The sequence below is a fragment of the Silurus aristotelis genome (genome assembly GCF_946808225.1).
Source record: "Silurus aristotelis genome assembly, chromosome: 15".
Classification (NCBI taxonomy): domain Eukaryota; kingdom Metazoa; phylum Chordata; class Actinopteri; order Siluriformes; family Siluridae; genus Silurus; species Silurus aristotelis.
The window spans coordinates 21,471,889-21,491,865 of record NC_139588.1 but is presented as its reverse complement, the minus strand read 5'-3'; the positions used below and the strand labels follow the sequence as shown (position 1 = coordinate 21,491,865).

The following is a 19,977-nucleotide window of genomic DNA, read 5'->3' as shown; positions in this document are numbered from 1 at the left end:
ATGTAAAAAAAAAAAATAACTACATAAAGACGGAGATCACATGTGATCACTAATCACTAATGACTCATAACAACTCCATTACCTTAGAATAATTCTTTACAGGCATCAACCATAGACACTGTACCCTTCAGAGCTATTGATTAGACAGTAATATAACCCAAACACTAGATATAATGAATTCTGTGCATTTCTTTTAATTGTTTTTAGTGAGTTTTGAACACAGGTTGTGCGTTTTCAGACATCACATATAATAAGCATTCGGTTAAACCTCTGACTATGGAAAATGCTGGAGCTCACTTTTATTGCTGCAGAAAATATTTATTCAATAATACATTTTTATTTGCTTGAACAAAAATTGTGACTGGAAATTTTTTTATTCAGCAGCTACACATAAATAAGCGCCAATATTTTCTGCCAAACATCATCTCTCCTGTTCTCCATCCTACAGTAATTCTTCAGTTAGAGCCAACAATGTCACATTGGCTGTCCATTAATCTTTTACTCATTCACTGTCCAATCCTAGTGTGTTTTTGATTTATACAGAGTGTGTTAAACAAAAGGAACATGCATGCATCTCTATAAAAACAGTAGCTCTTTCCAAACTCCTGACAGGCTCCGTATTTAAATCACAACTTAAAACGTTTGCAAACCCTTACAAGAAAGAAAGTGAACTTACAGCAACCAGTCATTTATGTTGGAGCTTATAGGTTTATTTGTGCATCACCACAGGCAACTTAAGCCATGACAATAATAATAATACAAACAATAAAGAAGGAAACAACAAATATTTGGTTTAAATGATATACATCTTTTCACCAGCTGTCTGTATAACTGTCTCCAGTCTCCTGTAATATTATATCTAGTAATATCTAAACAGCACCCTGTAGTGTTCAGGATAAAATACCATGACAACCAGTTCTGGTCTTCTTTACTGAGCAAAGTCATGTCCATCACACCACATGACCTGAGTCTACACATTACCTCCGTTAGAGTGCAAATGTTCCACTCAGACTGTGGTCGTTTCTTTATTATTTGTCACATCCGGGTGAAGAAGATTCTCCAGCTGATGACTTTTCACCACATTCTCTTTGTTTCTGTGGAAAGAAAAGACCAAATTTGAGAATAAAACGCAACATCAAGCCCGAGATTTTTCTTTAAAAAACTTTTTTTTTTTATTTATTTATTTATTTTTTTACTTGTGCGGGTTTTCAATGTCATCGATGGTCTCAGGAAGTGGTACACCTCTGGTCTCAGGAAGCAGAAGCACTAAACCCCCAGCTATCACAGCCAAGATTCCTGTTAGAGTCGTTTGAAAGTTGGTTAGAAGTGAGGTCTGATATGAACTGGAGTATTTCTACACGATCGGCTCAGTCAAGGTCATTGCAAAGCTTCGGTCATATGATGGAACTTTTAATCAGAAAAGTGATCAAGAGTTCAAGGGTAACTTTGGAAAAAAAAAAGTTATATAATAAATATACAGACAGGAGAAGCTGGGTTTTATATGAGAGCAGTAAGTCTTATGAAATCCAATTCAGAGTTTCCAAAAGACGTTAGAGTCTCTGAGTGAAGCGCTGAACTTTGGGAAAAACCTCGATACGTATTTAGCAGAAACCCAGCACCATCTTTAGAATACTGACTATGTATTAAAGCATGGTGGTGGTAGAATTGTATCAGCCTCTTGGTTGTTTCGTGACATGATTAAGTCTGGTCTAATTGAAGACAAGCTCAGTTCTGGGTTGGATCACTAAAAAAATGTTTTAGGATTAGTGGGAAAGATATTGAATATCATTAGAGAATACCTACACTATATTGACAAAGCACTGAAACACCTGAATTTCCCGCTCACGTGGTTCTTCCCCAAACTGTTAGCACAAATCTTCTTTTGATTTCAACTAGAAGACCCAAACCTGTTCAAGAATGACAATGCCCCTGAGCACAAAGCCAGCTCAGTGAAAGATCTTCAGTGGCCTGCTCAAGAGCTATTGAACCCTACTGAACACCTTTGGGATGAATTGGAATGGTACCCCAGGCCTCCTCACCTCACCTACATCAGTCCATACACTATTAAACTGAATTCAATTTAATACATTGTTGTTTATATATGAGGAAGAAACCTTGAGAGGAACCAGGCTCAAAAGGGGGACCCATCCTTATCTGGGTGGCACCGGATGAACATTCATTGCAGTTCCATTGTTGAGATGTGTAATAATAAGTGCTTAAATGCAACCCCTTGCAGTTTAACACCTTGCAGTTTTATAATAGTAATAAAATATCTTACATTTGATCTGAAGGCTACAGAAAGTTTTTTAAGGTATAAAACAATTTAAAAAGTAGTAAAATGATTTAATTGGTGGTGGTTGGAAAATGTGCAATTGTAATATCATTCAGCTTCATACACACCAAAAATGATAAGCGGTAGCTCCAGCCAGATGACGGCAAGTCGGTAAAGCAGAAATGGAGCTACAATTCCTCCGACATCACAGAGAGTGGAACACACAGAAAAACCCAAATTCCTTTGGGGGAATATATGCTGTTACTCTTTAGTTAGAGATCACTATACCATATTGTAATTCAAATTCATCACATTAGGAAGTAACACATTTTTTATTGGATGCATATACAGCCCACTGGAGCCCCAGTCCAATGTCATGTCCTGATTATGTCATGTCATTATGTCATATGCCATGTGTTATGCCATATGATGCTGTATAAGCAATGTCATGTCATTGTTTTGTCATGTTGTTATTATGTATGTCTCATCTCATCATGTCATATGTCATGCCATATGTTTTATGCCACATTGTTGTTATTTGATGTTCGGTAAACACTGATGTCATGCAGTTAGATCATGTTAAGTCATATGCTATGTTAACTAATGTTACGCAAGCAACAATGTAATAATGTCATTATGTCATGTCATGTCACGTCATGAATGATGTCATTTGATGTTAGTTAAGCAAAATGTCAGGTTGTTATATAATGTTATGTATCATATATACTGTTATGTCATGTTGTTATATCATGTTACGTATCATATATACTTTATCATGAATCATGTCTTATCACATTATGTATCATATATACTACATTGTCATAGTTATATCATCTTATGTATCAAATACTATTGTCTGTATCTTATATATACTATATTATGTATCATATATACTTTTTAAAGTCATACGTCACGTTACATGTCATGTTGTGTGTCATGTCGTTAAGTTGCGTCATGCCTTTCTTGATTTCCTTTGTTATTTGATTCTTTGAAGGCGAAAAAAACGTACCTGATGAAGGTCGGGTACAACTCCGTGTTCACAAACACCACCATTTCAAAAGCCATAGTAATTCCCAGTCTCCCGACACAAGCCACGGCTGTTTTAAACCAGAACATGCCTGCAGAAAAACAGATGTTTCAAGAGCAGTAAAAGAGTTTGTCTGAATGGATCTTCAAGCAAACGGTGCAGAAAAAAGATGTTAATAAAATTGTAAACCAAGTTTGGATAAAAAGTGGTTGCTCCCTATATAAATTTTCATATAAAGGACACCTGATTATAGGATTCTGTCCCAATTTGCTCTTATAATAACTTCCACTCTTCTGGGAAGATGTTCCACTAGATTTTGGAGTGTGTTTGTGGAGATTTGTGTTTATTGTCCACATGGGCATTAGTAGTCAGGTACTGATGTTGGGGGAGGAGCATTTAATGTCTATTAAACACACAAGAGTGTACAGGCTGCAGTGTACAACTTACTCTCTGGAATAAAAGCTGTGATAAGGCAGGCGGCTCCTGAGACAATATTAGCAGTTGCAAACGGCAGCCTTCTGCCGATACGGTCGATGGTAAAGAGGATGAGGATGGCAGCAGGGAATTCCACCAAGCCAGAGATGAGGAAGTCAATGTAGACATTTCCACCCAAGATCCCCAGGCGCATGATCAGGCCCTGATACACTACAGCGCTGGTAAACCTGACGGGAGGGTAAAAACACACTTTTCATATACGTGTTCTGCACTTCACGTGTGTGTTTAAGTTCATACATACGTACCAGTTGTAGCTAAGGATAAAGGTGTGCTTTCTCATCTTTGGGGTCCGGATCAAGTCTAAGAAAGAGGCTACAGCCATGTCTGTGCTATCGTCCTCCTTAAGGGTCTGTGGGAACAAGATTCAAAGGGTGCTTCATGGGCATGACAAATATGAATATTTGTATTGTGAAAGTCAGTGGCGGGTCATGCATTTGGTCCCTGGGCCTTCAGTGGGGACTTAATCCACCTCTTAATACCACCACTATCACGTCACATTAGAGAAACTATCAATACTATACAAAAATGCTATACATGAAATATGTATCTGATTATGGAATCTGATTGGTTTAAGAAACAGATTCATTGCTAATATTCTCTATGGTCAAAAGGCCAGCAGTACTGACATTGAAGGCTCTGGGCAGATTAGATTGACATGGCAGCACATAGAGGCTGAAATCTGAAAAAAAACGTCCTCATACACGTACGGGAAGCAGTGCAGCCAAGAGAAACGCTACGAAATGAAGAGACTGTTGTGAATTTGTAAAAATTTTGAAATGACATTAATTTTGTAACCTCTTTCCCCAACGCCACATTATTAACACACCTCAATTTTTTTGGAGAGCGTCATCTTGTTCGCTTTGGCCATTTGCTTTATGATCTCCACGGCTTTACTGGAGTTGCTCTGAGAGAGAAGCCATCGTGGTGATTCAGGAATAAACCTGGAAATAAGAACCATACAATAAAATAAATCTTTTTTTTTTAATTGCCATCGGTGACTCAAAATGTAATTTTATTAACATTTTTTATAAAGAACTTTTAATATGAAATATCACAAATCAGCAGAAAAAAAAGGACTATAAATCTTATAGTCATAAATAAGTTTATCCCTAATATACAAGCAAAAGGTGATGACGGAGGGAAAAAAAACGATAGGAGGATGAAACTTTGAGAGGAACTACTCTCAAAAGGGAACCTGTCCTCAGCATTGTTGAAGTTATTGATGCACTCTGAGAGACCCAAGTGCAAAACTGTTGGAATGTATTCGAGTCAAAATCATCTACATGATTCCTAAGTGAAACTATCCACAGTAGGCTCATGCATATATGAAAACCAATAGAGAAGTATTGCTAAGATAACCCTCAGTCTTCACCAGTAGTAAGCCAGAAAGCCGAGGTATGGAGCTGTGATGACAATCTGCAGCCAGCGCCAGGTACTGATGAGGTATGCCATGAGGGGCAGGATGAGGATACCCATGCTGAAGACCATCTGGAAGAACACAGCAACTGGCCTCCGGTACTCCACTCCGACCAGCTCTGTAACTAAGAGCAGAACCAAGGAGGCATGAATTTATATCCAAACATGTATATACTGTACATGTAGCAGCCTGGGAAAACCCTTTTTATGCAAAAAGATTTCTCAAAACCATACGATTTTTCTAAAATGCACATCCCGTACCCCTTCATAAAGGTCTATATACCCATGTTACATTTATTTATTTTTTTTATTAGATAAATTAGCTAGTTCACTATCTTAGCCATATATTTGTACATTATTTTGCCATCTGTCTTTTAAATCCTTCATATTACATATTTTATTTATTTTATTTTTTTATTGTATGCAATTAAATTCTGGTTTGTGTAAATTCTGTTCCGGAGAAAAAATAAAATGTTTTTTACTACCCATTTTACTCAGTATGCAGTAGTTGTGTGTAAACAATATAATCCGAATCTGAATTTGAAGCATGACAGTTTGCGGACACCTGACCATAAAACAGGTATGTGCTTCTTTTTGAACATTTCATGTTTAATCGTTTTGCAATTAAGTGTCGATCAGTGAACAGCTGATAACCTCAACAGTGATGGAACTATGATGAGTAAACATTTGGTGTCACCCAGATGAAGATTTATTTATTTTTTTGAATTTTTTTTCTCAACAGCATGCAGCTAATTTGATGTTAAAATGTCATACTTAATGCCTAAATTATTAAATCTTAAAAACTAAAAAAAATTAAAACTAAAATGTTAGTAAACTGTTAGTTAGTTATTTGTATCTTTGTTTATTGATTTGTTTCTATGTCCGGTTTGGCTACAGTTAAATAAATCACCAATATATAAGATAACTTTGAATACTGAAATTGCACTTTGTTTCAGTGTCACGCATTTTTCCTGCCTAGCAAATTTTAATTCTGTCAGCCAAAGTTAGCGATATTAGCTGTTTGGAATAGCAGGATGAAAGGAATGAAGACATGTTAATGCATATTTATAGAAGTTAAAATGTAAAAGAGCTAGAATATAGTCATAGTTATTACATGATCATTTAAACCAAATGTTTATATTTCATAGTTAAAAAATAGACTACCAAGGTTAAGCGTGTTCTGTTTTTTATTTCTGGATTTCTTACAGCCAGCTTCAATATAAAAGTCATATAATGATTGCTTTCTTACTCAGGACAAACGCCACCATCCAGCCACCCTTAGACCCAAAACCATACAGTGCTCTGAAGACCAGCAGGGAGATGTAATTCGGAGATACTGCCACTAGAATTCCTGTAACTGTATTCAGAACACAGGATGCCAGGAATACTGATTTTCGACCAAACCTATAAGAACAGAGTGGAAAAAAGCATCTCAGTGTATTTAGGTTTTATAGTAGTAGGCCATGCACTTCACACCTAGGACTTCAGTGGTACCTTACCTGAATCAATTCACCTCTTAATACCAGCCTGACTCCACAGCATTAGGAATCATCGATATTATACGGAGGTTTTATAGAGGACTATATCATAGGCAGGTATCTAATACAGCGAGAATAAACCCAACAAGTCTCCTTTCACTGCAGCCACAGCTGAACCGCACACATAGATCCATCATCTCCAGCAGAAGTGTTGATATTAAACTCGTATAATGACCCCTGCATTTTTTGTGGATTTTTTTCCATGTACTGTTCTCCTGGAAATTTGGACTGAAGACGTGTTTTTGTTCAAATTCTACACGAAAGTGTAAACTATAACATAGAATATAAGTTTATAAATTTATAGTATAAAAGTAAAAATATCTGTCTTGTAAATGTCCTTATAAGTGTATCTGTAACCAAATCAATTTCTTCTCCTCTGTCAGCCATTGTGGAATGGGAAAAAAAAAAACAGCTATTAAACTCACAAATATATGTTTGAGTTTGTGCAGTTTGCAACAGATACGGGATGCAAGCTCTGACAAGTGCGCTCTCTGATCATCCAATCAAAAGACAGGAAAATGCAGACGTGACCGGACGCCTTCTAGTGGGCCTCGGAGTGTAAAGGATCTCAATTTGATTGGTTAAAACAACAGCTTCAAACAACATGGAGTTTAAAAAACAACAAGCTCACAGTGAAGGCCTTATAGCAGACAGATGCATTTGACCTCAGCAACATGTGATGTGATGACTGAAATATGATTGGATTGAAATTACAATGTATACAGACATCCAAGAGAAATGTTATGAAATAAAGAGGATTATATAAAAATTATTTATATAAATGAAACTATAATGAAGTCAGTGATTCTGCTAGAGTTTGGGCCAGCAGAGAAGGTCTTGCTGGCCCTAAAGGCTCACCACTAAGGTTTCATTGGTAATAAAAATACATCCATACATTGCATATATTGTGCTTTTAAAAATGATTAATAAACTTCTTTTCATAGAAAACCTTTTCCATACTGTGGGGAACAAATTTGTTGATATCAGCTGGTAAGTCTGAGTAAGTTCTTCCTATAGAAACCATGATGAGGTAGAATGAGTGCATGAATTAAAATTTGGTCCTTTGCTGTGTAGCCAAAACGAATTCTATGTTCAGATAAAATTAGAATCGAAAGTCCTGAAACGCTGTTTTCTACATTATGGAAGTTGATGAAGTCCAAGTATGCTTAGGGCGTTAAATACAGTTATTTTTTGCCCTTGCAACAATGGTTTAGGGTATGTAGTGGTTAGGATGCGGCGCTCTCACCGATGCGGCCAGGGTTCAATTCCCGGTCAGGGAACCGACCCCAGCCATTAGGGTTGCACAAGCCAGTGCACTCTTAGTGCCAGTCCCAAGCCCGGATAAATGGGGAGGGTTGCGTTAGGAAGGGCATCCAGCATAAAAACATGTGCCAAATCAAACATGCGGATCATGAATACAGATGATCCGCTGTGGCGCCCCCTAATGGGAGAAGCCGAAAGAAAGTTTATTAGGGTAGGTTAACTACACAACTACCCATGACATCAAGATTATAATCGTTACTGAAAACCATCATTAAACCTAAAACTGTCAGTGAAAAAACTTCAGATGAAAATAAAAATAGGAGTATCAAAAACTAATCTTTCCCCCACATGCAATTTAATAAAGGGGAGGAAGCCAGCAAATGTAAAAGAAGCTCACAATGAGGGAAAAAATTTTTTGTCATGAAAGAGAAAGATTATAAATAGTGAAGTATGAAGCTGAGCATATTTTTTTTATGAATACCTTTGAACATTTATCCGACCGTAGAGAATTAGAGAATGTATTATTATATATGCAGGAAACAAGTGTCAAATACACCATGTAGAGGAATTCCTACTCTGGGAATCCTCCCAAGAGCCAATGTATGAAGTGTACAATGTAAACATGGAAGATATGAATGTCCAAAGTCCTTCAGAGGTAGGTCCATGATGTTCTTCACATTGTTAAAAGGTCAATTTGTTTAGACTTCATGGTTTGGGTTGTGCTCTAACATGCACCGTTATCTGTGGGACCTCATATAGACATGTGTGTGCCTTTCCAAATCAACTGAATTTACCTCAGGTGGACTCAAATCCAGTGGAGGAAACATCTTAAGGATTATCAGGAGACACAAAATGCACCTGTAGCCACTGGGTATTTCGATATGTCACAGGTCTATGCTGCTGTTTTGCATTTCCAATTATATGACTGGTCAGTGAGAACGTCACAAAATGAATACAAATCCCATTTACATTTATGTTATTTGGCAGAAGCCCTTATCCAGAGTGACCTACAACTGAGCATTTGAGGGTTAAGGGCCTTGCTCAAGGGCCCAGATTTAAACCCATGACCTTCCAAACCAAAGACCAATGACCTAGTGGTTAGCTACCAGCGTACAGTAATATTTTTTAGAACTATAATAACCCTGTGCTTCCTGATTGTGTCCATGCAATCCGTCTTACCCAATATGTCCATTCCATAAAATTTTTTTATTCAGATTTTCCTGCTCATGTGACCTGCTTGTTCTCTGGAATATGGATGCTGATAATTAGATTAGACTTTGACACATTACACTAACTTACTTAGGGTACATTCATTTCAGTGTTAAAGCAGACTTACTTCAATACTCAATAAGAGGTATAAGATGCACTAGTGGTAGGAGTTTAATGGTACACGTATTCGTACCAAAAATATTTAGTACAGGGCTTTTGGTTGCAATCCTATCTACGTGTGGAACATGTAGCTCAAAATCTGAGTTCCCATTGGAATGTTTGTTTAGTCTCCACCTCGCACTTTGAGTGCATTTTTTTAATTATTATTAAAATTATTATTATTATTATTATTATTATTATTCAACATGAAGCCATACACAGCAATGTCAGGGGTATGAGGGGAAAAAAAGAAAGAAAAGAAATTACAGTTAGCGCAGTGTCACTGTGACTACTGACTTCGTAACGGAAATATGAGTTGTTTTGCGCATGCATGAAAATGCTAAAGAATCCATAGCGCCAGCTTTAGCTAATGTTTGTGCTATTGATTCTTTAGCGTTTTATGTCCAGATTCAAGAATTTCTCTTAAAAAGGAGAAAATCCTGACATTTCCACATATCAAAGGGAGTGAATGGATGAAAGATGGAAGTAATGAAGAGATTTGTTAAAGTCTGCTGAAACACACACGGCTACGTACCGAACCATGAATTGTGTGTACTGTTACATCCTTAGAATATATACAAACATATTAAAACATCTGACTTTTTCCAGCCATGTGTGGTACTTCTCCAAACTGTTACCACAAATGTACTGTATAGGACGTCTTTGGATGACCCTTCACTTGAACCAGGAGATCCAAACCTCGTTCCAGCATGACGATGCCCCTGTGCATAAAGCTGGCTACATAAAGATATGCTTTACATGGGTTGGAATGGAAGATCTCCTGCTATAGAGCTCCAATCCTATTAAACACCTTTGGGATGAACGTGAATGCTGACTGCACCCCAGACCTCCTCACCTCACCCACATCAGTACCTGACTTTACTAACTCCCCTGTGGCTGAATGAATCTACACACATCTAGTGGATGTTCAAAAAGAAACCAATACAAATCTTATGATCAGGTGTCCACAAACTTTTGTCTAAATACTGTACCATGCCATGGCGAACAGGAAGGAGGAGTGACGGAAGCGTGTTGTACCTGTCGGCGAGGTATCCGATGGCAATGCTGCCTATTAAAAAACCAACAGAGAGCGTTGCCTGGCACATGTCTAATAACCAGGCGTCCTCGCACACCATATTAAACTGCAACACAAAGAAACATGGAATATAAAAGATCAGACTCACAGCATTCTGTTATCAGACACTGATTTGATAGATTCTTTGAAGGAGTGTTGGCTATGTGGCAATACACTGTCGCTTAATTAATCTTTTCAACATAGAAATGAGAAAAAAGTGATATTTAAATACAACTTGTAAATACAACTTTTTCACAAAGATTTTCACCTTTCACACTGGCTTTATACCTACAAACCGCCATATACCTACATATTATATATGATTCCTAATCTCTTTATCAGGTGTCAACAGCATTACAGAAGACAATAAATTAGATAAATAGATTCTTGCCTATGGTATGTTTACAGGGGATTTAAAGTCTGTAAAAAACCCTAATAAATCGATCAAACAAAAGGTAGGCAGGTTTTATTATATTATTACATTAATTTCAAAGCAAATGTGTGGAGAAGTTAAACATACCATTTGAATGAACATGAAGGACATTTCAACATGACAATGACCCAAAGCGCACAGCAAAATCAATAAAGACATGGCTTAAGAAAATAATAAATCAAACTCCTGGAACGGCCCGGCCAGAAATCATTCCTCAATTACATTGAAAACCTATGAAAAGAACAGTGGGATTAAATTCCATAGTCCAGATCTGGAAGGTTATTGGAGACTTATTCAGAAAGACTTGATGCTGTAATAAAGGCAAAAGGTGATTACACAAAGTATTCATTTGGGAGTGTGAACTTTTTTCCTCTGCATTTTTTTGTTGTTATTCGTGTTTATATTCTTAAAACCTGAAATTGAATTCAAGGGTCTGTGAAATTTTTATATAAACATTTACGGCATTTGGCAGACACCATTATCCAGAGTGAGACAGTTTGGAGCAGCTACTGGGGCCTTGCTCAGGGGCCCAAGAGTGGCACCTTGGTGTGGCTGGGATTTAAACCGACGACCTTCATATTTAAAGTCTACTGCCTTAACCACTAACCTACCATCTCCCCCTATTAAAAAAAATAAAAATAAAAAAAAATTTCATAATAATTATAATAATGATAATAATAATGAGAGTATATACAGTATGTATGCATGTATGTATGTATAACCATTTCTAAATACATATTACCCAATATATTTAGATTTTTATAGTCTTATTTATTTATATATATTTTAATCACATTTATTTTCATATTTAATCATTTTTTTAAGCGAATTTAATCCATTAATTCAATGTAATAACAGCTTTTTTCCCTGATCAGAGCCACAATGAATCCGAAGCCTATCCTCACACCATGCCATACACACACCTGTGTCTCAACCATTTACCCACTGCCACACTTTTAACCGGTAAGAGAAAACCGGGAACCTAGAGGAAACCCGAGAACGTAGAGGAAACCCACTGAGACTTATGAGTACGAGGTGAGAGGGCAAGGATATCTGCTGAAACACTGACATGCAGGAAAAGACTGAGCTGTTATCTCATAATAGTGGAACAGCTGCAAAACTTGAGAAACTAAATATCTATTCGCTATAAATAATATAAAAAAGTAAACTTGGTGGGTGCATTTCTGCGTGCTCATCGGAAATATTAGATCTGTAACAAATAAAGAAAATCGTACCTCCGTGACGAAAGACTCCCTTCCCTCGTAATTGTAATCCCAGCCATCCTTGCAGGCACTGGTGGGCAGAGCAGCACGCTTCGCCTCGCCGATCTCGCTATCCAGCTCGTCACAGCCGACATCGGAGACGTTCCACTCCACATCAAATCTCTCACACTGGCTCCGCACCACTCCAGCAGATGTGTTCTGAAAAGGCACAGCGACACCGAGCGCCTTCTCTAAGCTCCAGTCGCAGTGCATCTGGACCTGCTTGATGCCCGGGTTACGGCACCAATGCTCTGGGGTGAAGCCGAGAAACACGATGCCCACGTAAACTCCGGCGAAGGGCACCGAGACGAGACACAACAGGGAGAATACACGTTTCTGGAATGGGCCGAATTTGCCTGCTTCTTCTAAGATGTCGTCGAAGGTGGTCATGGCGGCGGGAGTGTACAGGGCTTCACTGTGCGTGGTCTGAGCAGCGGCGGCGTATTTACACACTTTCGAGTGCAGAGTCCAGGGAAAGCAGGCTGACCCTCGAACCAGTCATGCTGGGATTGAGCTACGATGCTTTGAATGGGCACACATGGTCTACGTTACTCTTTAATACAAACAGCCGTGTTGTGCAACGAGTCTCTCGACGGAAGCTCAGCCAAAAGATCTGCTTCACCAGTGCGAAACAGAACACCTCATACACTATACAGCCAAAAGTATGTGCACCTATGACCATCTCAATCATATGTTTCATTCCAGATTTATTCCATTTTTATTCTAAACTTCTACTCTTCTGAAAAGACGTTGGAGTTTGGTATGTGGTTCTTTTTGAAGATACCATTTCACATTTAGTCACCCCATACATTCCATTCTACATTTAGTCCCCATAACTTGCAGGCTGCAGTGAAGACAGCCTGAAATTCTTCCTTGGCATATCCTAGAGTGCAGAGTCAGCCATTATACAACCCCCATAAAGCACAGAAGGTTAAGGGCCTTGCTCAAGGGGCCAACAGTGGCACCTTGGCAATACTGGGTCTTGAACCTCTGGCCTTCCGAACAGTAAACTACAATCTAAACAACTGAGGTACCCAGGTATTAATATAGGTGAGGAGAGGACTGGGGTGCAGTCAGTATCCCAACTTATGCCAAAGGTGATTAATAGCTCCATAGTAGCAGGAGATCTTCCACACCAGCCCATGTAAAGCATATTTTTATCAATCTGGCTTTGTGCACAGGGGCATCATTATTCTTGAACAGGTTTGAGACTCCTGGATCAAAGGGAAATTTGAAGCTAAAGTATACATAGACATTTTTATGGAGGAACTGGAATGCTGACTGCACCCCAGTCCTCCTGCATCAGTATCTCCAAATCTTCAAAAGCATACTTCAAAATCTAGGGGAACATGCTCTCAGAGGAGTGGAGGTTATTATACCAGCAAATGGGGACTTAATGTGGAATTGGATGTTAAAAAAAAAAAAAAAAAACCCACACCAATTTAATGCTAAATAAAGTAAAAACAACCAGACACATTTATTTGTCTTTTTTTTTTTTAAGCAATGCAAACAATTTCCTTCAACCTTTGGAGTGTAGAACGTTTCAGAACATGTAAATATCTGAACCCGGACAACCCCCTGGTGTGAAAACATCGCTTAGCGACCAGAGTAAATATTTTAACAGCCGTTCTCTTTTTTCTTTTCTTTTTTTTATTGAAATAATGTTATGTCTCAGTTTGAACATATTTAAATAATCAAAAAAAAAAAAAAAAAAAAAAAAAAAAAAGACAAGCAAACAAGTGTAAAGAAATTTTGGCAAAAACAGGGCGGGAGGCTCTGTATATGAGATTATAAAAAGAAAAAAAACACTTACTGAGATTGTGTGTACGGTGAGTGACAACCTTCAAACAACCTTCATAGCAGACACGATGTGTAGCATTCAGACACCTGCGTCTCATTATGATCAAATCGTACCATTTTTCAAAAAAAAAAAAAAAAAAAAAAAAAAATCAAAATCACATAAGTCACAGTCTTGAGTCTAAGGCCGAAAGAAATCAAACAGCAGTCATCAACTTTTTAATTTTCTTTTCTTTTACCTTCAGAAAGAAAGAAAGAAAAAAAAAAAAAGAGTGCATTGTAAGTTGCAAATGGAACGCAACTGTGCAAAGAATGAATAAAATGACGCACAATAATTCCTGAATGAAAGACTGAGACCATTTTTGAATTTTGTGAAATCGTGGAGGGAAGAGGGTTAAAATACTGCACGTGTTCCGTCGAGGGCTTATACGTCATGCTTCGAGAGCGAACAGGGAAAGCAATGCACAGGATGTCCTTTTTTACTCAAAATGCTGTTTTTTTTTTCTATGTATAAAGAAAGCGTAATTTAAAGCAGCTGAAAGAAAAAAAAAGAAATCTGAGCAAACGTTAATGCGATTCCTCATGGCTCCATGTGCAAAAATACTGCAAACCTTTAACGCAAGATTTTCCCGTATTCACGACTGGCTACTGGTTGCCATGGAAACAAGCGGAAACAGATGAAGAACACAGCTGAAATAAAATCAACCCATTTTATTAAATATCAGGTCACACACACACACCATCTTCCTTTTTTTTTTTTTTTTTTTGTGCCTCAGTGTTTACAATAACGTCTGGATCTGACCTGGGCGGGGGAAGAAAAAAACAAAAAGCGCAATTCTAAACGATGAAATATTTCCATCGTCAAGGCCGTCACAACTGTCCGTTGATAAGCAGTGAAAAGAAATAAATAGATTTCCCTTTAGAAAACCACAAAACAGCTACAATAAAAAAAAAAAAAACTAAATGAGCAGAGCGGATTTTAGAAGTTCATGAAAGTGCTCCTCAGACTCTCAGAAGGTCCTCGTCGCTGTCGTCTGGGTCTCCCTGTGCTTTCCTCGAAGGCCTGAAGCTCGGTTTGGACACCTTCTTTCTCGCCGTGTCGTCCAGCAGCCCCACCAGATCCTCGTCGCTCTCGTTCTTCTTCAGGAAACGGGAGGAGGAATAAGGGGCGGAGTCTCGTCCCGGGTGAACCCGAACTCTAGGGGTGGTCAGGACTTCTTCCTCGCTGTCCTGATCGTCTAGGGAGAAGGAGCGCAGGGCATCAGCACTCACCGGCTTGGTGGTGATGTGGCCGTTCTCGTAAGGCGTCTGCGCCGGAGTCTCCACCTCCTCCATCAGCCACTCCATCTCGTCCTCGCAGCCGTCCTCGTCTGTGTTCACCTGGGACGCAGTAGCGGTTTTTTCACAAATACACATTCACATAAACGTCTTAATACGTAACACTTGCTTAGCCTGGTTTAGATCCTTTCCCAGTTGTGTGCATAAGTATTCCCCCCCCCCCCCCCCCACGAACTGTTCCGACCCCAAGCTCTGTTTAGTTCACGTATTTATGTTTTGTTTGTTGATTTTTTTTTTCATATTTCGATAACTATACTAATTTCCCACAGCTCAACATGATTGGCTTTTTAATTGTACGACATGACATACACAAAATAACCCAAGTAGTCCATTTCAAAAACATGTAAAATATTAATCGATTATTCAAACGATCACACAATATGAACAAAAGTTTGTGGACACCTGACCATAAGATTGGTATATACTTTCTGAACATCGCACTCCAAAAATGAATTCGTATTTTTCTCATATAATAAGCTCCACTCTTCTGGGAGGATTCTGGGAAGATTACATATTTGGGTGTGCTTGTGGAGATCTGTGAAGATTCATTTAAGCATGGATTCATCTCAAAGATGTTCAGCGGGGTTGAGTTCAGAGCTCTACAGCAGGAGATCTTCCAATTCAACTCACGTAAAATCATATATTCAATGGAGCTTTGTGCACAGGGGCACGGTCAAGCTGGGACTTGGGGGTTTGGCTCTCTAAATTCAAGTGAAGGGAAAATGTAATCTAAGCGCATCCAGAGACATCCTATACAGTTGCCTCTATCTGAGACATCGTATTCTGTTGTTGCGCAGTTTGGGGAAGAAGCAATGTAGGGCTGGAGTCGGGCGTCCCAATACTTTTGGCCACACAGTGTACTAATAAATATTTCCACAAAAAAAACCTAATAAACACAAATACATGCGAGTACCTTGGAGTATTTATAGGAAACTTGATTTCTCCGTTTGCAGCAGCTGGTGAGCTTCTGTAAAAAAAGCCCCCTGCAAACACAAGTAGAATCGTACAGAAGTGAATGAGTGGGAGAAATTCTGAAATAATAATAACAATGTCGAGTGTGTGTTTGTACCTCCTCTCTCGCTTGTAAAGCAGCAGAACAAGCAAACAGATGGTAAGCACCAGCAGCAGCAGGGTCAGCACCACCCCTAGAGCCTGACTCCGCCCTGATAATCCAGCATCATCGTTGTCATTAACCTGCTGATTCATGGTGCTTCAAGAACATCAACAAAGAGATAAACAAATGTTGAATCCACTCAAATATAAAACACAGCTCATTATACTACAAGCGTGTGGTAGTATTTTACACGAAGGCTATAGTACAGCCTATTAGCTTTTGAACTTTATTAGCATATTTGAATATTCATGAATGTATCATTTCATGCACGAGTGGAATATAGAGCTACGCTATATTGACCCCTGAACATAAGATTGTGGAATGGGATCCTCATAAAAGAGCACATACCAATGAGACCCCATTTGCACTTATAGTACCTCCACTCTTCTGGGAAGATGTTCTACTAGATTTTATGGAGATTTCAGCTCATTTAGGGTGTTAGTAAAGTCCTGGGGTGCAGTCAGTGTTCACATTCATCCCGAAGGTGCTCTACAGCTCTATAGCAGGACATCTTCAACCCCAAACCATGCAAAGTAGATCTTCATTGAGCTGGCTTTGTGTACAGGAGCACTGTCATGTTTGGGACTCCTAGTTAAATTATGTGCCTCCAACTTTGTGCTAAGAAGCATATATGAGTGGACATGTCAGGTGTCCCAATACTTTTGGTTATACAGTATCTTGTCTTATTTCCATCTCTGGTGCTTTGTGTATATATTATATATGTTATGGGGTAACTGTTTGAGGAAACGTCTAAAACCTATGATCTGAGGCTGTAGGGTTACTTACAAGAGTTTGCAGACTTTGTCCGTGTGCCAGACGAACAAGTACTGACACCCGTCTGTCTCCAGAAGGAACTCTGGGATTCCCATTCCAGCCTCGGGCTTGCAGTGGAACAAAATGGTCGACGACATGGTCTTTGACTTGTCCCGGCCGCACACGGACTCTGAAGGCACCAGGACGTCTAGACTGTCCCCTACAAACAAAAACAACAAATTAAATATTACCACCTGAAAAAAAAACCGCCTCCACTTATGTGCCCTGATGATCGAGTCTCGCCTTTGATGTAGTACTTGGCCTTGTTGGAGGAGCCGATTTTCCTGCAGTAGGTGGCGCCATTCTTCACCTGGCAGATGTTTGCTCCCAGACACTGGGATAAAGAGCTGTCTGTGATGCCCGACAGCTGGATGTGATAGATGTAACTGTCACCATTGGGTCTGATGTCTCCGGTGGCATTGTGGCGGCTGTGAGTCGAAGAAGGAGGAGAAATTGAGAAAAAAAAAATTCTACAGCTACACGTAAATAAGTTGCGATATCTAAGGTAACCCAATCAAATGCCTAGAAAGTAACACAAATTAAAAATAAATTATATGCAAAAAAGTTTGGGCCTCCAAGTTCAAATGAGGGGAAACATTTCATTAGAAAGTATTCAGAGACAATTGTGTGCCTCCAAATTTGTGGTAACAGTTCGGAGAAGAAGCACGTGTAGGTGAAAAATCAGGGGTCCCAATACTTTTGGCCAAAAAAGGGTATATAAATAAACTGGGCTACAATGGAGTTCTTATCAGTTACAGACTTATTCTGCGTTTTTTTTTTTTTTTTAGTTTGTGGTACAGTTAAAAATAAGCCTCAGACCTGTAGTAAAGATCTCCCAGGCTGAACACGGAACCAGTCTGGGGAACCTTGATGGTGCCGTTCACCATTTCCACCTGCTCTCCTTGCTGCTTCACTGCACAGGCAGCTCGAGTCTCCCATTCCACCCAGAACTCACAGGATGCTGTATCCTCCCTGCATGTACACACACACACACACACACACACACACACACACACACACACACACACACACACAAACACAAACACACACACACATATTAGGAAAGTGCTCTCCATAACTAAAACTGACCCAATTCTCACCTCATTTCGATTGCGATCAGTTTTTTTTAAACTATGATACAAAAATTATATGCAGTTCAATATGTACAGTTCACTTTTATTTCTTTGGTTCAGACAGACAGCAAATCATCAATTTAGTTAAAGTGCCTTCTGACTTCTAACTAATGGCCCTTTTATAAACACGCCTTTGTAGTAAACCAGACGTTCTTTTCCTGTTGCGTGTGCAGGAAGTTACAGGTTACAGCTCTACCTCTGCCATGTTAATCTGTATTCTATGTGACTCTCAGGATACGCCGTATTCGCGTAGAATGCGTACGAGAAACAGTTTAATGACAAGAAATTGATCTACACATCAAATATTGGACACTTTCTGTACAATAAAAGTTTAGCGCATCTTCAATTATAATAATAAAAATAAATCCGTTCCTACCGAAGAAAATGTTTTGAAAACGATGCATCGCAATACAAATGAGTCACATAAGGCCTCAAAGAACAACACTAAACTCTAAAATAGTTGTGGGAAAACTTGCTGTGGGCGGAAAAAAGGAGTTTGACTGTAATGACTCCTAGAAAAATAAACATTTTGCCTAAATGATTAAAATGCTTACTTGGTCTACGCACTGTCTAGACTTTGTTTCTCTTTCTGTCAGAACTCTGGAGCCAAGGAACAAGATACCCAGTGTGAATGTTTCTACTGATACGAGTTTCAAATACATATTTTGCCTGTAACTAAGGTCTAATAAAATGTGATTTTTTTTATTCCAATATCGCATTATAATATCGTGTATAATATCGATCGGAAAATATTGCGATATGAATTTCAGCTCGTATCGCCTGCCCCTACTTCCTAACGCAGCGATATTTCCCCATGTGAAGCTTTGACCATTGATGTCACACAAGGTCAATGCTGTACTGTCTGGCATAAAATGTTAATCTATTACATTTGGTAATAAAGCATCCTTTAACTGGGAGTAAACTGTAACTGGAAGTAAATCAACTGTAAGGCCGAAAGACAAGGCGATGCAGATGTTCCAACACTGAATTAATCTTGCATCAAAGCAATAAACTGGGTTTTAATGTAACCTCCCATCTACTATATAAGCAAATACATGTCTGATTCCCAGGACACATTCACTGTACTGAGAGAAGCCTGTTTATTCAAATAAATCACTTATGATTAAAGTCTAAGAGCAAATGCTGAGGAATAAATCACTTTTTACTAACATTTTTACTTCAGTAAGACGCAGGAGTAACAGAGTTTTCCACTCATGGTCAACCCGGGGTTCAGAAAATTCAAGTTTGTTTAAAATGATGTGAGAGAAAGCATTATCAGAGCTATACATCTTTACCACCCCCTATCATTTAACCTTCACTGAACTGCCAGTCAACACAGACATTTTTTAGAAATCGTACATTTTATGGTGCCAAAGATTGTCAATGCAATAGAGAATAATAAAATCACACTACACAACAGATGCACAGGTTTTTAATCAAAGTTTCTTTCAATATCTCAACCAGAACAAGACTCACTTCAGGAGTTTGGGATGGCCCACGGTGTCTCCGCACGTCAGCTGCACGATGGTTTTGGCCTGTTTTGAATTCCCACACACGGCATCCCCCATTGTGTAATTAACCTGGATCTTTCCATCTGGAGAATGAGATGTGGTTATTGATTTATTTATTTAAT

General features: G+C 38.7%; 2 protein-coding genes across 2 annotated transcripts in view; both read right to left on the bottom strand.

Moving 5' to 3' along the window:
• Window positions 1-688: 688 nt before the first annotated feature.
• Window positions 689-13,571, bottom strand: slc22a2 (solute carrier family 22 member 2). Its single transcript, XM_083562516.1, has 11 exons — window positions 12,123-13,571; window positions 10,418-10,521; window positions 6,460-6,614; window positions 5,167-5,335; window positions 4,621-4,735; window positions 4,040-4,143; window positions 3,747-3,961; window positions 3,282-3,390; window positions 2,401-2,513; window positions 1,197-1,296; window positions 689-1,094 (listed from the first exon to the last, which is right to left on the bottom strand). The coding sequence occupies exons 1-11, from the start codon at window positions 12,537-12,539 to the stop codon at window positions 1,007-1,009; spliced, it is 1,689 nt and encodes a 562-aa protein (XP_083418642.1). The 5' UTR covers window positions 12,540-13,571; the 3' UTR covers window positions 689-1,006.
• A 31-nt stretch (window positions 13,572-13,602) lies between these two features.
• The window catches only part of igf2r (insulin-like growth factor 2 receptor), a 46,746-nt gene continuing 40,371 nt past the window's right edge, over window positions 13,603-19,977 (bottom strand). Inside the window, exons 42-48 of the mRNA XM_083562373.1 lie at window positions 19,821-19,938; window positions 18,031-18,183; window positions 17,455-17,639; window positions 17,185-17,371; window positions 16,354-16,494; window positions 16,198-16,267; window positions 13,603-15,326 (exon numbers count right to left, since the gene is read on the bottom strand). Of these exons, the coding sequence (XP_083418499.1) occupies window positions 14,949-15,326; window positions 16,198-16,267; window positions 16,354-16,494; window positions 17,185-17,371; window positions 17,455-17,639; window positions 18,031-18,183; window positions 19,821-19,938 (1,232 nt within the window). The 3' untranslated portion in view covers window positions 13,603-14,948. The remainder of the gene's footprint in view (window positions 15,327-16,197; window positions 16,268-16,353; window positions 16,495-17,184; window positions 17,372-17,454; window positions 17,640-18,030; window positions 18,184-19,820; window positions 19,939-19,977) is intronic.

Bases quoted from the DNA above. Each gene is read 5' to 3' on its own strand.
- slc22a2 (XM_083562516.1), bottom strand. From the start codon at position 12,539: ATGACCACCTTCGACGACATCTTAGAAGAAGCAGGCAAATTCGGCCCA. The intron at 3,962-4,039 runs GTACGTATGTAT...CCCTCCCGTCAG, and splicing joins TTTATCCTTAGCTACAACTG to GTTTACCAGCGCTGTAGTGT. The intron at 1,095-1,196 runs GTAAAAAAATAA...TTCTTTCCACAG, and splicing joins GACATTGAAAACCCGCACAA to AAACAAAGAGAATGTGGTGA.